Here is a 17,776-nt window from a genome sequence, read left to right as displayed (position 1 = left end):
AGAGAAAGGCTGTGCATAGGATGGGCAGTGTTTAATTTGTAAGCGAATTAGTGCCGGTGCCAGAAGGCCGCAACCCGTGCCGTTACACGTCGGCGCACAAAGCAGCCGATCGTACCAACAAACTGAAGGCCGCAGGGGACCGAGACGACGTCTGAATTTAAACTGCAAGCACAACAGGATTCTTAAATGTATTTCCACATCTGTGTTTTTACTTACACGCCTCAGCTCATAACCGAACAGCATAAATACATACTGGGTTCGGCAAAACGGCTTTTTATGTCATGGATGCCCCCCGGCATTACCCAGCGATAACTTCTGTCCGGGATATAAGGTTTAGGTATTGCTGCTGGTTGAACCAACGAGCAGCAATACCCAGCAATACCGCAGAAGCATTTACATTTTTATGAACCATAAACACTGAGTGAGGAATGGTCATGCAATTAATCTGCAAGCGTGTACCCTCGGATTTTACGGCCATGTTCCAGATTGTTGTCATCTCAGTTTTGCACGCGAAGCGAGAGACTAGGAGCAATGTGAAAGCAGAGTTTTCACTCTAGAAACCAAAACTGAAAATGCCATATTGTTCAAGGCCAGCTCTTCGGAAACGTTTTAAGAATGAGCAGGCTATGGACAGTCAGAGCAGACTGCGAGTAACAGAGACTTGCTCACCTGATGGGGCTTGGGTCTCTGCAGCGCGTGGGCTCTATGCATCGTGTGGCCGCTGAGCGCAGACTGTGCATAGTGGGGGACTTGCCCAGCTAATGGGGCTTTGTTCTCTAGAAGGAGTGGGCACTACACACAGTCTGCCCACGGAGTGCTGACTATGCGTAATACAGGCTTGCCCATCTAATGAGGCTTCCATTAAATTCACAAACAGGACAGTTGTGATATGTACTGCCGAACTCGAAGTCGTTCCTAGTGAGTGGGTGCTCTGCATATGAACTACAGTAAATACATAGTGGAAGGAGCACGCCAATAAACTGTTGTCCAATTAACCAAGAAGTCCAATCATGAATCCATTTCAATGATATCACCAATCCAGGTTGCTGTTAACGGTATCTTCTTTATTTTATTTTTGTTGCAAAATAAAAAACACACATAGCCAGCATGTTTCGTCCCCATCCACTTAGGGCTATAGGAATATTATTCAGAGTCCTTCTCCATTTGGTAAGCATCAAATTTCCAAACATTTGTCTCTGAGTCCCTGTTTCTTCATCCAGAATCTTATATATATATTATATATATATATATATATATATATATATATATATATATATATATATATATATATATATATGAATAAGTTACTTACCTTCGGTAACGCTTTTTCTGGTGGATACAGTAACTACCTGTGGATTCCTCACCAAAAGAATTCTCCCCTCGCGCCAGCCCTCGATGGAAATTTCTTCTAGCTCTGCACGTCGACGATGACGTCACAATCGCCCGACTCCACACGACGCCACATGACGTCATCCAGGCAACAAGAAGCCCTCATCGACGTGCAGACGTCAGTTATCACCATTTTTTTTACATGCCATGGAGGTGAACAGGTTAAACCTAAAGAGTACACATTCATCCAGAATGAATGAAAATAGAACATTTATTATAAAACTCATTATAAATAACAGTTATGAATGCTCAATTCGAGAGAGAAATATATATATATGAATGTATAATCCAAGTCCAAAATGTCCTCTTCAACTATCTTAATTTGCAAAGGAAAAGTATATACAGTCATCACACCTATATACATGAAACAGCTATATACATATATATATACAAGATCAAGGATGCGCACCCAAAGAGATCTTGGCTTCACCAGTCAAGCAACGGGGAGGCGGGTGGGACCGTGAGGAATCCACAGGTAGTTACTGTATCCACCAGAAAAAGCGTTACCGAAGGTAAGTAACTTATTCTACTGATGGATACACCTACCTGTGGATTCCTCACCAAAAGAATAGAGTCCCCAAGCAGTATAACCTCCGGTGGTGGGTGCCCGAATGGTCAAATCAAGAAATCTTGCAGCACCGAGCGAGCAAAATGGCCATCCCTCCTAACCTCAGAGTCCAAACAGTAATGTTTGGCAAAAGTATGGAGGGACGCCCAGGTTGCTGCCCTGCAGATGTCAGCCACAGGAACACCTCTAGCCAAAGCCGATGAAGCTGCTTTGGCTCTAGTGAAATGGGCACGAAGCCCCACAGGTGGATCTCTCTTCGCCAAAGAATAGCAGATCTTAATACATAGAATGACCCACCTGGATAGCGTTCTCTTGTGGACCGCTCTACCTTTCCTCTTCCCCACGTATCCAACGAAGAGCTGTTCATCCTGTCTGAACTCTTTCGTCCTGGTGACGTAGAAGCTCAGTGCTCTTCATGGATCCAGCTGGTGGAGCCTCTCTTCCTCCTTGGATGGGTGAGGTGGAGGGTAAAAGGAAGAGAGAGTAATTGACTGCCCCAGGTGAAAGGGTGTAACAACCTTCGGTAGGAAAGCCGCCTTGGTCCTCAACACCACTTTGTCCTTAAAGAAAGAAAGGTATGGGGTTTCCACAGTGAGAGCCTGAAGCTCGCTAACCCTTCTGGCAAATGTAATGGCCACCAGGAAAACAGTTTTGAATACTAGGAACCGTAAAGAACAAGAGTGCATAGGTTCAAACGGGGCCCCCATAAGAAAAGTTAAGACTAAGTTAAGGTCCCACTGAGGCATAATGAATGGTGTGGGTGGATACTTATTAGTGAGTCCCTTTAGAAACTTTAAAACAATTGGTGATTTAAAGAAGGATGGTTGATCAGGAAGGCACAGAAAAGCAGATAGTGCAGACAGATAACCTTTAACAGTGGCAATCGCACAACCTCTCTGTGCCAGATGGAGTGCAAATGACAAAATGTCAGATAAACCAGCTTTTAAGCGATCTAAACTATTCTCTCCACACCAGCTTGTAAATTTAGCCCAACAATTAGCATAGATTGACTTGGTGGAGTGTCGCCTGGCCGATAAAATAACTTCCATCACATCTGGAGGAAGAGAAAAGGAACTCAGATTGCACCGCAACTCTAACAGATTGATGTGTAACCTCTGTTCCCCTGGAGACCAAAGGCCCTTGATCTCCAGGTCCCCCAGATGAGCTCCCCACCCTAGAGTGGAAGCATCCGTTACCACCGTGGCCACTGGAGGTGGCAGCTAGAACGGCCTTCCTTGAGAGAGGTTGTCGACCGCTGCCCACCACCGAAGATCCACTGCAGTGTCTCTGGAGATCCTTATCGAATCCTCGAGATCCCCTTTGTGCTGAGACCACTACCTGCGGACGCACCACTGAAGAGTCCTCATGTGCCAGCGTGCATGAGTGACCAACAGTATGCAAGAAGCGAACAGACCGAGCAGATGAAGGATCTTGAGGACTGGAACTACCGCTCCATTTTGAAACATTGGAATAAACTCCTGAATATCCTGTCCTATGAACAGGAGGCGTTGAGAGGGCTCCAGGTGAGATTTGGGTACATTGACTGAAAAACCCAGGTCGTACAACAATTGAGTCGTCGACTGGAGATGGCACCGCACAAGCTCTGGAGTTTTGGCTTTGATCAACCAATCGTCCAGATAGGGAAACACAGCTATCCCCCTTCTTCTGAGCTCTGCTGCTACCACCGCCATCACCTTTGTGAAGACTCGAGGTGCCGAAGTAAGACCAAAAGGGAGGACCGCAAACTGATAATGCTGCGATCCCACCACAAACCGGAGATACTTCCTGTGCGATTTGAGGATCGGAAAATGAAAATACGCGTCCTGCAAATCGACCGACATCATCCAGTCTCCTTCGTTCAATGCCAAAAGAACCTGTGAGAGGGTCAGCATTTTGAATTTTTCCTGCTTGAGGAACCAATTCAAAATCCTCAAGTCCAAAATCGGTCTCAGCCGACCATCCTTTTTGGGAATCAGGAAGTATCTTGAATAACAACCCTGACCCCTCTCTTGCTCGGGAACCAACTCTATCGCACCTTTTGCCAATAGGGATAATACCTCCTGCTGTAATAGGAGAAGATGGTCTTCCGAACAGAAGGATGGGCGGGGAGGGAAGGTAGGAGGCAATTCCCGAAAGGGAAGAGCGTACCCCTTCTTCACAATGTCGATGACCCAGGAGTCCGATGTTATAACCTCCCACATTGGAAGAAAATGGGCAAGTGTCCCCCCTACCGGAGACAAGTGGACAGGGAGTGGAGGAGGACTACGGCTGCTTTCCTTGCTGCACCCCTCCCGAGGAAGAGGAAGAGGCAGAGTGCTGCAAGGTGGCTCCTCTCGTACAGACTCTGCCCCTGCCCCTGAAGGATCTGTATGGCAGGGTAGAAGCAGATTGTTGTGGTCCTTGCAATCTTCCACGAAAGGAACCACGTCCAAATCCTTTAAACCTCCGAAAACCTCTAAAGGAGGATGAGGCTGACGACTGGAGTCCCAAAGATCTTGCAGTCGCTCTGCTTTCCTTAAAACGTTCCAGGGCAGAGTCAGCCTTTGTGCCGAAAAGCCTCTCCCCATCAAAGGGAAGATCAAGAAGTGTGGCCTGCACGTCTGACGAGAAGCCAGATGATCGTAGCCAAGACTGCCGTCTAGAAACTATGGTCGTGCCCAAAGCCCTAGCCACCGAGTCCAAAGTATCCAATCCCGATTGGATCACCTGAGTCGCAGCCGCCTGAGCATCCGCCAACAGCTGCAACATCTCCTGAGACAAACTAGGGTGGCCCTTTGCCTCTTCCATAAGGGCATGGATGTAACGCCCCAGTATGCAAGTTGCATTGGAAGATTTTAAGGCCATACTGCAAGATGAAAAGGTCTTTTTTGCAGTATGGTCCATCTTTTTTGACTCCCTGTCCGCAGGTGTCCCAGGAAACGAGCCAGGAGAGGATCTGGACGAACAAGAGGCTTGCACCACTAGACTCTCCAGAGTTGGCTGTCTGGAGAGAAACACTGGATCACCAGGCGCCGCCCTATATCGACGAGCCACCGCTCTGTTGACCGCAGCGGTGGACACAGGTTTCAACCAGATGGCCTTAATGGGGTCCAGCAGAGCCTCATTGAAGGGCAAAAGAGGCTCAGCAGAAGCAGAAGCCGGGTGTAAAACCTCTGTCAATAAATTTCTTTTGACCTCCGCAGTAGGAAGGGGAAGGTCCAAAAAGTCTGCAGCCTTCAGAATGACTGCGTGGAATGAAGCAGCTTCCTCCGTGATCTCTCCAGGGGAAGCTAGATCCCATTCCGGGGTAGTGTCCAAGCCACTGGCTGTATCCAGTCCCTGGAAGTCACCAGAGGGCTCCAAAACTTCACCTTCCTCCAGGTGTTGTCTCGCGTACTCTTCTTCCTCCAAAAGTCGAAGAGCCAGACGTCTCGATTTAAGCCTTGACTCCAAGCCTGGAGTCGATAAGGCGTCGGCCGACGCCGAAGATCTTCGTCGGTGCCGAACCTCGGATCCGTCCGAAGCCGGAAGCTCCGACTCCATAGGATTCTTAGATGTCGATCGGATCCGAGGTGAATCCAACGGTGCCGTAGCAGGTGTAGACAGCCTGGGCGACGTCATAGGCATCGGCGCCGCTTCAGGTGCAGCAGATAAAAATGGGGTGAAAGGCGTCGATCTATAAGACGCCGGAACACCCAAATCATAGGCCAGAGGGCCAGACGGACCTGCATGACTTCCACCCGGCGTCATGGAAGCAAAAATGTTAAACATTGCATTTAAAAACGCTGCAGGATCCGTTCCCGGAGCCGGGAAAGCTGGGTATTGCTGCTGCTGCACCGGCGCCGGCATAGATGCCGGGGAAGGTCCAGGTAACTCCTGGCCAGGAGAACCTTCTGGCCTCTGGGGAGGCTCGACCTCAAAGACCGACCCGGGTGACGTTCGGGTCGTAGGAGGCGGAGGGGTGACGGTCGGGCTTATCTCCCACATCGGACGGCGCCGAGCTGACGGAGAAGTCGATCTTGACCTGGGCCGTCCCTTGCTCGATCGGCGCCGAGATCCGTGACGGCGCCGAGAGACACTATGATGGTGACGAGACCTCGAGGATCTCGAAGAAGACTCCCTCCGATGACGCCTCTCCTTCTTCTTCTTGGACCGAGCCAAGAACAATTTTGCCTCCCTCTCTTTAAGTGCCTTAGGATTCATGTGCTGACATGAGCCGCATGACTCGACCTCATGGTCGGAACTAAGGCACCAGAGGCAATTTTCGTGGGGGTCGGTAACTGACATTTGACCCCCGCACTGACTACAAGGTTTGAAGCCGGATTTTCTTGGCTGCGACATCGTAATCGTCGTTGGAAACAGTAGCTCCCTGTGAGCCTCGAAGAATTAACCGTTACTCGTGCACGGAAAAAAGGGAACTGACGTCTGCACGTCGACGAGGGCTTCTTATTGCCTGGATGATGTCATGTGGCGTCGCGTGGAGTCGGGCGATTGTGACGTCATCGTCGACGTGCAGAGCTAGAAGAAATTTCCGTCGAGGGCTGGCGCGAGGGGAGAATTCTTTTGGTGAGGAATCCACAGGTAGGTGTATCCATCAGAAATATATATATATATATATATATATATATATATGTATATATATATATATATACATATATATATATATTTGTAGCAACCATTCACCATTCATTAAAAGACTACAACCATAATGAAAGTAGAAAAATTAACCATCACCCAATTATACCACATCCTGAATAAACGTAGCAAATATTTCATACTACATTGCACTTTATTTTCAAAATTGAGGAAATTATCGTGGGTACTTCAATCTAATGTATTTTCAAATTTATACTTGGCCAACCTGATATATTACAAATAATACAACTGAACACCTACAGGGGTGTGGAATTTAATAAAATATTTACTTGTCCATGGGACAGGTTTTTTTAAAAATCCATTTGTCCTGTAAAAAAATCTACTTGTCTTTTTGGTGCCATGTAGTGCAGTGACAAATGATGGCAACAATCACATTATGTAAGAGATCTCATTAAAGCCTCTCTTATGATCCCAGGGCTAATACTAGAATAGGGATTGAAAACTAGCAATTTCAAGCCCAACTATAACAATTTCCTTATTTTGCCATCTTTCCGCAGATCTACATACTGGGACTGGAGGAAGCAGTAAGCAATAGTTTCAGGGCTGGAACACCTTTGAGTCTGTGAAAACCTACTAACTCGCATGTTTTAAGGATTTTCACCAGCTCTTTTCTAATCTTTTGACATACTAAGAAAGGTGGAAATTTAGTTCTGACAAGGGCAAAAGTATAAGTCCTTCTAGGGTTGGGAACAAAGTGGTTAGAGGGAAAGTGAACTTGTAAACGTTCAACAGGTTTTCGCATGAGTAAGTCTACACATGCATATTTGCTTGTGCTAAAATACAGTTCACAAATATTTTAGAGGAGTACGATTTCCTCGTCTACTTCTGTAAATTCTTGTGGATTCACAAAAGCCACTAACGCAAAGACATATATCAGGTGTGCACTTTTGTGAATTTCTTTAAGAATTGGGCCCCAAGTTAGGTCTGGCGTTAACCAAGACATTTTGCTTTAAAAAAAAATCTACTTCTCTCTCTATCCATCTATTGGCCAGCTTTACTTTGATTGATAGCATTCTGCTCTTCCACAAGGAGCATATTGGCACACAAAGTAGTCGTCAAGTGCCTGGAACTACTGTGGCACTGAGTGCTTTTTGAGACTAAAACATTTTTTTTGCTAATGTTTGTTACAATGGTGAGGGCCTTGCAGCTCCCACAACAATAAAGTGTTATAAAAGCTATGTCAAAACAAGACACACATTGGCAAAACCAAAACACTGACAACCAACATCGGATCAGTTGGCTTTGCCTGAGCTTGTTTATTTTCATGTTTTCCATAATCTTGATAGGGAAGGAAAGAGTCAGTGCTTAATTTGTACTGTTTTTTGCCAATGCTCAGCAGCAATTGATTTTGAACACCAGAACATGTTTATAACAGTTCCCCACATGGAGGCAATGTCTATCTTTGAGAAAAGCACCACAGCAGTGTGTTTAACAATTCAGTATACTTAAAACAAATAATAATACCAACACATTCATGCCATTCGTATGGCTTTAGGAGATCTGAAAAAGTCCAAATTGTCACATTTGTAGGTGTCTGATGGTTAGCAGATAGTATCGGTACTAGAATTTGACATTTGCAGTGCCCTCCTGAGCAATACGTTTGGCCCAGGCAGTTTTTTAGTTTAAATAAATTAAGCACTGACTAAAGGGTATTAATCAGCTCTTAGAGCTTGAAGCAAGATGAGGACCTTCAGCTTTATTCCTGACCACAGCCAATTTAAAATTGGCTTCAATGTACTTCTCTGAGAGATTAAAAAAGGGGATTCCTGGGAGTCACTGGAGGATAGAGGGGAAAGGCACTTTAACCCATGACCTTTAACTAAATGCTGTAAATGTGCCTACATAAGTAAAAGGTAAGATGCCCCTAGCTTACTAGTAAAGTAAGCCCAACAATGAATGTAAGAAAGTAGATTATTAAGTGGGAAGGTGACTACTCACCTCTGCAAATAATCACAACCTTTCACAAAGTGAACCACTTAAGTCACTAAATAAACAAACTCAACCCCATGATAGCGATGTCACAAAGACAAGATGCAATCTATAAAGTATTTTAGCAGTACCAAAACAGTAATAAAGTCAAAATCAAAACAATACCAAATCCCGAACTGAATTAGAAAAATAGAGTATAATTTAATTAATAAAATGACAAAAATTGAGTAAGGAGAACCAGAGATATTCATTTTTAAAGTTTTATGTAGAAATAGCACAAAAAGCATAAATCACCAGTGACAAAGGTCACTGTAAACTGGGACATATTTAAACCTGGGACAACCTAGTGTGCCTTCCTACTTTGGGCATTTTCAAAATGGGGAAAGTATTCGGCCAAACTCAACCTCGGCTCTTACGGCTGGGAATGCATGTTTGTGAAATGTACTACTGTAATCTTAGTGCTCTCCCACATCTAAAATTAAAATCCAGTTTGAGGCTGTCACTGTACCCACAGTAAACCCACAGACAGAAGTAGTGGTTTCCAGCAACCAGGCAATGGATACACAGGTATTGTTTTGGCATCCTGTTTCCCCTCCTTTCAAGTGTACCCCCTGTGCCATATGTCATATGTAAACTCAGCAGACCTGTTAAGCAGCTTTGTCACTAAAGCAAGATTTGACACTGTAATGACAAAAATGATACTCACTGACCCCACCCTGCATATTCTGGGATGATCAGAGTGATGATCTTATCTCCACCTATTAAAGTCAGCCTCTTATTTGCTCCTGGGATTAGTTTCACACCTTTTTCAGCACTATTCAAATGCTCATAAATGGCCGGGAGAAATTTCAGAGCAAATGCAAATTAGGCTCCAGATACTCCAGGCAGGGAAAATGTAGCTTTCCAAAAATTACTTTTCCTTAATATTTATTAAAAATACGAACTCACCATAAACTGGAATTATATTAACTACTAAAAATCATTGCTTAATTATTTTTATACTTAGTCCTATTCCTGAGATAGAATATTAGACAGCTAGGCCTGCTACAATGAAAAACAACTTTTGCAATGCAAGTCATTGTCAGGACATGTTGATATTAAATGTCTACATGTTCTACTGTTAAATACCTTACACCTTCTTCTTGTTGGCCGCAGGTCCTAGATAGAAGTGACTTATTAATATATAAAAGGGAGGCTTGACCTGTCTAAATGGTTTATTGTGACAGGTTGAATTGTGGTGTTAAACTGCTGCAGTCAGGGTACACTGGTTGGCGTGAAGCCATGTTTGCAGTGCCACAGTAGTGGATGGCACAATAGGTGCTGCAGTCCACGCAGGAAAGGTGGATTTCCTAAACTCCCAAAATGAAACAAGTGTCTGTTTAAAGTTGAATCAGATGGAACACAGAGCAAGTTTGCTACAAAAACTCATAAAAATTGACTGCTTGAAATGGTTACAAATAATGGTTTGAAATAATTATTGTAACATATTTCTATGTGTTATTTCTTAAAATAATTATCCTAAATTGAATGTATTTTTACACAGTTCAATTTCTTCACTTAAAGATGTTTAATTAACAAATGTATGGCTTTTCTCTTTAAATAGGTTACATAGTATTACCAGTCTTTCACTACGCTTGGTATTGCCTTGTTTACAGATAGCCCTAACAAGCTATCAAAGGCATGACCTATCACTTTGGTACCCTGCAGCTGAAGTAGCAATTCAGAAGTACATGGATACAGAGGATGGAATCACTTGTACAGCTGCCAACTGTTTTTGACTGTCTTCTGCATGTGCAGGCCCACCTACCTAATCGTGGTCTCTACTTCACATCTGCAACAGGTGCTTGCCACACCAGATTCATTCATTTTTCAAGTGCAGGTAAGCCTACCTGCCTCATCTTCTTGGGCCATCTCTAAGATAATATATGCACAGTCCAACTGTTCTTCCTCAACTGTGTTCCTAGATACACTTTCTTCCACATTTGACTACACTGTCGCATACACGCACACCATAATTGTAAGAGTTTAAAAGAAAACAGTGATATTTATTTCTTCTGCCTTTTTTTCTAATTTTAAGAAGCTGCATGTGCCACTGAAATGTGACACACACAGACAGGAAGGTAAACAATTGTACAAAGTTATCTGCCCTCTGCCATAGTGATATACTAGACATGAATCATGTTTTGTTTCTGTGTTCCATGTAAATCTGTGGTTCCGAAAGAATAAAAAAATGTCAGGATAGCAAAACAAACCTTGGACTTTATGATGGCTCCACCTATTCCCACTGACTATTACTGCATTTTTAATTAAAAAAAAATAAAATAATTTATAACTTTATATAGTCATGTTTTTTTACCTTTTGCAGCACTGCTGATATATATTGTGGCTTTAGTTGACCTTCAGTGGGGTGCTGTATAAAGAATAAACTATAAATATATAGATTCAACTTGAACTCCAACTTAGCCTGCTCCACTGTTCAATATTCTGAAGTTTCAGACTGCCAACCTGGCAGGCTGAAGACAGTGCACAATGCCACCACTACACTGATACAGACTTAAAATACAGTAGGACGCATACCTTATTCTCTATTATCCCTAAATCCACAGGATGTCACTTCGAGCAATTGCAAAAACTATGACTATCCACTTCACTTACTATACCCAAGTATCTCTGAGACAAGATAATCCTTATCCTCTCATTAGATGACCCCTACCAGCAACATCCAACCTATCCAAAAGTCTGAAATCAAATGCATCAGAAGTGGAAACAGATATCTGAACTCAGAAAACAAAGTTACAGAATCCGTTTTGATTGGTCTGCCTTCATAGTTCTCAGCTTCATTTAAAAAATGAATACCATGATCTTCCCTAACTTCCTCACTGGTCAGGACATTCCATGCATCCTATTCCATCCACCATGCTTCCCACTTACTGTATACCCAGTGCTACACCAGCGGCAGCTCCTCCTCTATGGGGGGAGGAGCGTCGCCACCCCCGCCAGCAGCTGCAAAACCGTAACAACGAAACAATCAACTATGTTTATAATCGTTTAGTTGTTAAAGGGGTGGGCCATGGGGGATGACAGGGAAGAGGGGGAGTGCACTGTTCGGCCAAACACACATGCGCACTGTGCTCTCTCTAACCCAGCATCGCGTTGCCAGGCTGGAGAGAGAGCAGGTACAGACTCCGAGTCTGCCTGGGAGCACCCTGGCTGGGCACAGCGGTCAATCCTAATGCTACTTTCATTCAGCATTAGGATTAGCTGCAGGACAGGCTAGGATCCTGTGCCTGCTGAGAGGATGGAGGTGCGCCATGGCATGTAAGTTTTTTTATACTATTTAAAAATATATATTATTTTTCATCTCATGCCGCCCTGTCCCTTTTAACCCCCACGAGCCACGACTGTGCTACACCACTGTTAGACCCTGCTAACTATTCAGCCCTTCTTGCCAATTGCACCTTCAAATATTGTCTGAGAGCATGGAAATATTCAATATAAATACAAGAAAACATGCAGCTCAATATGTTTCATTCTACATTTTTATTTGAGATAAAATACATTCATTAATAAACATTAGGAACAAAGCATAATGTTAATGGGATAAGTTAACCAATATCTCGAACTTTTGAGTAGCCTAAAATATTTTGGTGACATAGGTGGTAACGGAAACACATTAGCGAATGTGATACTGGGTGAGCCCATGTGCTAAAAACACTCTCCACAAAAAAAACGGACCTTACCTGTTCCTAATGCAGTTTACCATCGTGTAATATACTGGGGTGTTTTCGGTGAAGAGAATAATAATTGCATTAAAAAAACTCACCAAACGAGTTTCCTGTTTTCTATTGACCAATAAAAAATGTCACCATACCAGTAGAAACAAAATGAAATATTACATTGTTAGTTACCATGAGAAAGCTCCAATGCTCCTTTTATAACTTCCTTGAAAGAAGCAACGTCCTTTTCCCAACCACTCCTCTGTGTGTCACATTTATGTGCCTTTGTCAGATACTGCAAGGCCTGCAAAGGAACAGTACATAAACATTGGCAATGCACTGGTAGCACTTGAAAATAAATCATAAACTGGGGCAAGAATACAGGCAAACAATGTGAAACTACAAAGATCTACAAAACGTCTTCCAAACCAGCAGTGGATATAACTGGAAGAATACTGAAATGGGGAGCCATTAGCAACATTTGAGGTGCTTGCCGGATGTTACACACACATATATTTTTACTTTACACATTCTCCTTTAATTTATCTACATACTGTGCTGTCTGGATTAGGTTCATGTGACAAAAAGAAGTTTGGGCTTTAACCAGGATGCTACCTCTTTCCTTGGTCTTGCATAGTATGCTCCCCTCATAGGTTTATAAATGTTCTACTGTTTGACCAGGAAGTGGCGTCTTCCATTGGTCTCATCTTCGCTCCTTCTAGATTGTTCATAATGTCTTCAGGTAATACTGGTTTAACAAGGAAACTCTCCCTTCATTGGGTCGCATCACTGTACCTCCTTGTTGGACCTCGTGGTGTTCAAATAATATTGGTTTAACAAGGAGGTTATGTCTTCATTTAGTTCATTCTCTGCCACTCGTGTGACTATATAGCCTTCAGGTAAGGAGGGTATATATTCCTTTGTTTGAAACTTCAGTGTTTCTCGTTGGACCTCATAGGGTTCAGGTAAGCAATGTTTTGTGCTAGTATCAACAGTGCTACAGGGTGGACGTCTTCCATTAGGAGAGGTAGGCCTGGATCTTCTAAGGGAAAGCGTGGACTGGTTCTTCCTAATTGCACCTTTGCTACTCCGGGCTAGAAATTAAAGCTATTCACGCCCTGTTCTTTTCGTGTCGGGAAGTTCAATCTTATTTGTGCACACTCCTCCTGGCAAATCTTTCAGACATCAACGGTATCCTCATGCATGTACATGCCCAGTTTTGTTGTTTGAGCTTAACATCTGGACAATTCTGCAAGATTCTGTTGAGCACCAACAAGTTCAGGTCCTAGACTCAATGATCTTGCATGCGCACTTGCCTCCCAAATACATGACAACCCCAGATGCCCATCCCATCTAATGTCTGTCCAACAAGATTTTTCAGTTACTCTCATCATTTGCAAGCATTCATTCATCGTTATTTTCCTCATTCCTCTTTTTTGTCCTGGGTTCCTGACTCTCAAATTATACCCATCACACTTCTACTTCAGCACTGCGATTACACATGTCCCTTAAGTTTCTCCCAGCACTATTGCCACACACTTGACCACTACTCATTTTTTCAACATCTATGCTCCTTTTCTTCATTTTCCCTTAATCTCTATCCTTATTCCTTCTCCCGAATCTTTAACTCCCTTCCGGTTGTGACTCATCTTCTCCTCTCCATCACCTGTAATGCCTCTCACATCTCAACCTACTTCTTACACACAACTATTCTAATAACGGATGCAAACACTCACATCATTAGATCCTACACTGTTCACTTACTCACCAATCTCTGTGAGTCACTCCTTCTTTTGGAGAGGCAGTTCTCAGCCTATCTTCACCTTCCACCCCCAACTGTGCCCTCTCTCTCACCAATCACTTCCTGTAGGTCTCACCCTAATCCTTATACTCATCAATGCCATGTCTTCATCTCAGTAAACAAATCACTTTACTACAAACCTTCCAAATGGCCTTCCTACTCACACCCCTTATGTGCCTCCCTTCCAAAGTACTTCTTAATTCCACCTCCCACACCTTTCTATCCATCCCTTTACTATGCCAATGGCTCTCCAGTCAGTCTGCCATCTCCACAGGAGCACTACATTATCCCCTTTACCAAAATTCAGTTAAATTTCTCCTAAGCCTTTCTTAGGCAGACCTACACTTCACCCACCTTTCCCCTGCCTCCCCGACCACTTTGCTCCATGTACCAGTCAAACTTAGCACAGCGACTAATGTCCTCCCCACCCCCCAACACCCACCCCACTATCCAAAATAGTCAACCCCTCCTTCTTCTGCATCGTCATCGACACAAAGTTCAATAACAGAAACCAGTTGTACATTTTTTACCTACTTACACCATCCTGCCCGGATCTTAACTTTAACACATTAATGTGGGTAGGAGAAATAAGTCCATGCTTAAAACCACACTACCTAGAAATCTGGAGGAGGTTTGTGTTTCACAATCTTGTGTCTACAATAGCACTGTAGCAACTTTTCTTTTCCTGAGCTCTAAGCTGCAGAATGTGAGAAATCTTTAAAAGTCAGATGTTCACTATTTTACCTTGCCATATTCCTTTTCCTGCTGATGTACATAATACTTTCCCTTGCAACCCAGACTTTCTAGACTCCATTTCAACCATCACTCTCGAAAATCATAATCTCCATGGCATCAGAAACACTGGCCGGTATGAAAAAACAAACTTGACCCATCCTAGATCATTCCTTGTGAATGTAAACACTCTGAACCCACACCAGTGAGTAGTTGGACCAATTCACTATGTAGGAACCACCCTGGACACAATTTTCATCATAAGTGCACAATAACACCAGATACTGAAAAGACCACTGTGCAATTTGCCACCAAAACGGAACATCAAGAAGTCTGTAAAACCATGGAACAACTTTAGCCTTGTATCATGCCCAGAAAAACCATGACTCTAGTGCAACTTCTTGACAATTAGTTGCCATAAGCAATCAACAGCTTGATTCGAACAAAGCCCCTAGTAGCAAGCACAAGCTTCACTGGTTAACCACAGAACTGACATTAGTCAAAGTGAAGAACAAAACATTGTAAAAAAATGTATATTGACTCCGAGAAGCTGAATCTCTGGTAGCACTGCAAAATATGGAAAGTTACCATCAGAAAATCAAGGAAAATGTATTATATTATTCAACTCACATCACTGAATCCCCCTGCCCAACAACAGAGTTCTACAATATTATCAACAAGTTCCTAAGCCCAGACTGCCCCACCATTGAATTTAACTGTTGGCAAGCCCTCAGTGACACTCCTTGATCTTCCCAGCGTCCTCTAACAGAGAAATTAGGTGATAGTTAGCTGGGTAATTCCATGAGGCCGGCATCACCTCGGCTTTTCAGGCTTCAATGAAAACTGATGCTAGCACAGGTGCCGATAGGGATGGATTGTTGCAATAAATATCACTAGGCACTCAATCTGGGCCTGGGGCCTTGTTCATTTTTTGGGTTGAAACAGCTGCATGGGTTTCTTCTTATGTAAACTCATGAACATGTTTCCTGTAGTTTGTACCATCTGGCAAGGTATCTGTAGATTCTCGAAGAGGGCCTTTCTTGCTAAGCTCAGGATGGGGCATTGTTGCATTGGCGTTACTACAGGATGTTGTTTTATACATTTCTACAAAATGTTTGACCCATGCATTAGGCGTGATGACTGGGTCCAGGTTTCTAGTGAGGTTCTCGTATGCCTACTTAACCAGATTTCAGAAACACACGTTGTCCTTCTCTCTTAAGGCCTTTTCAAGGGCTGCCCAGGCCTGATGATGTACATTTAGATTTGATAAGGTATTCCTGTCTCAATCTCAGACGGGCTTCCCCCTCGTCCGCATTCGGAGAGGGAGCAATCTATTTTAATTGATATAGGAGGATGCCTAACACCACCGTTGAACTTGACTGGGCAACCACATGCAAAGAGGGTTGCGCTCATTAATGTCGCAAAATTCTTAATGGTAGCCAGATTAGATATTTTGTTATCGTGCAGAATTTCCCTTTGTGCTTGGTGCTAGTAGTTATGGGTGGCCAGGCTGTGTGTGTTTTTGCTGTGATCAGGGTGCATGCTGATGTTTTCCTGCTGGGTTTTACTCACCGATTCCCTGGAGCCATCGGCAGTGGAGTTTTCCAGTAAGTGAGGATGGGAAAAGATGTATAGAAGAGACAACTTAGTGGACCGTGATCGCTCTTGATTTTCCTGGAGACTGTCACATCAATAACTTGGCTCCATGACTCCTGGATTATTAAAATGTAGTCTATTAGGCTCTCCCACTTGCCAGATCTGAAAGCGAGCTGTGTTGGGTGGTCTGAGGAACTACCACAATTGACAGGAAAGGGATTATTCAGCAAAGACAGGTATTCATTTCTGTCCCCATCTGGTGAATCCGGAATTCGGAAACCAGGGTGTGAGAAAAGCCCTGCTGGCTTCCAGCTTGACTTGATCGAGCATGGATGCTTCTGGTTTAGTGTTGAAATCCCCATACACTAAAATAATGTGAAGGTAGACCTTCCTTCCTGGCACTAGTTTGGTAGGTAAATTTAATGTTGGTAGGTAATATCTCGTTTTTTCTGGTGGAATGTAAACATTAAATAGGTCCATGATTCATGTCTCACAACTTATGTTCAGGTGTTGGATGTTATTTCCCTTTTCCTATTTGCTTTCCACTGGCACCGATACTTCGAAGCTCAGTGCGACCCAGATTGTTAAGTCGCCTGTTGACCTTCCTATTTTACCTTTGGATACTGGCGAGGAGTAAGCGGAGAATCCCTCAAGTTCAGTTTCATTGACAGTCCAGATCTCTTTGGTAACAGCAAATTGAATTTAATTTAATAAAAGTGACCCATTCCTTGTCCTCTAATTTCGGTTGCAGGCCAGCGATGTTTCAACTGATCAGTCTGCCCTGCTCACTTTTTTCATTGTGAGCAGAGTGTCTATTCTATGAGGGAAAACTTCAAAATGTCCAGAGGTGCTCCCTGCTTGTGGCAGTGGCTAAGTCGGATGGTTATTTGGGAGCTCAGATGTAGTGGGAATAATGTTAAAACAGCTGCCATTGACTGGAAGTGCGTGCAGTTCCCGGTTGATGATGTTGTTTATTTGAATACTTATTCCTAGGTGGGTCAAAGCTGTAGTTTGAGCCAAGGGTGGACCTGAGCAGAAGCTGTGAGCATCCTTCCATTCAAGGTTGTGGTGGCTTTGGTCTGTATTTCAAGAACACCCGAGTAGAGTTATGTCTCTACTTCGGGGATTCCCCAGTCTGATAGAATGGACTCTTTTGCTAGGATTGCTTTGCCGATAAGAACAGTTTGCCCACCAGGATGTCATCGCTTCTCTGGTGTCCTCTGGAGTCGGGGATGGAACAAAGCCTCCTCTGAGTAAGAATGTGGACAGCAGTTTGTTGAGCTGGGCAATGCCCTGACCACCCTTAGACGATTGCCCCTGCTTAAAATGTCCTAGTGGTCTCTGGAGCAAGAAGTTGGTGTAAAAAGGATTATAATATTGGCATTGAGCTGTCTGTTAGAGATTGGAGCC

The 17,776-nt window shown here is 43.7% G+C and overlaps 1 protein-coding gene across 1 annotated transcript in view; it reads right to left on the bottom strand.

Moving 5' to 3' along the window:
- TTC27 (tetratricopeptide repeat domain 27) overlaps nucleotides 1-17,776 on the bottom strand; it is a 1,165,789-nt gene that overhangs the window by 64,951 nt on the left and 1,083,062 nt on the right. Inside the window, exon 18 of the mRNA XM_069234695.1 lies at nucleotides 12,430-12,541. Coding sequence (XP_069090796.1) covers nucleotides 12,430-12,541 — 112 coding nt within the window. The remainder of the gene's footprint in view (nucleotides 1-12,429; nucleotides 12,542-17,776) is intronic.

The sequence above is a fragment of the Pleurodeles waltl genome, chromosome 5 (assembly GCF_031143425.1).
Source record: "Pleurodeles waltl isolate 20211129_DDA chromosome 5, aPleWal1.hap1.20221129, whole genome shotgun sequence".
NCBI classification, from domain to species: domain Eukaryota; kingdom Metazoa; phylum Chordata; class Amphibia; order Caudata; family Salamandridae; genus Pleurodeles; species Pleurodeles waltl.
This window is presented reverse-complemented; position numbering and strand designations above follow the sequence as displayed.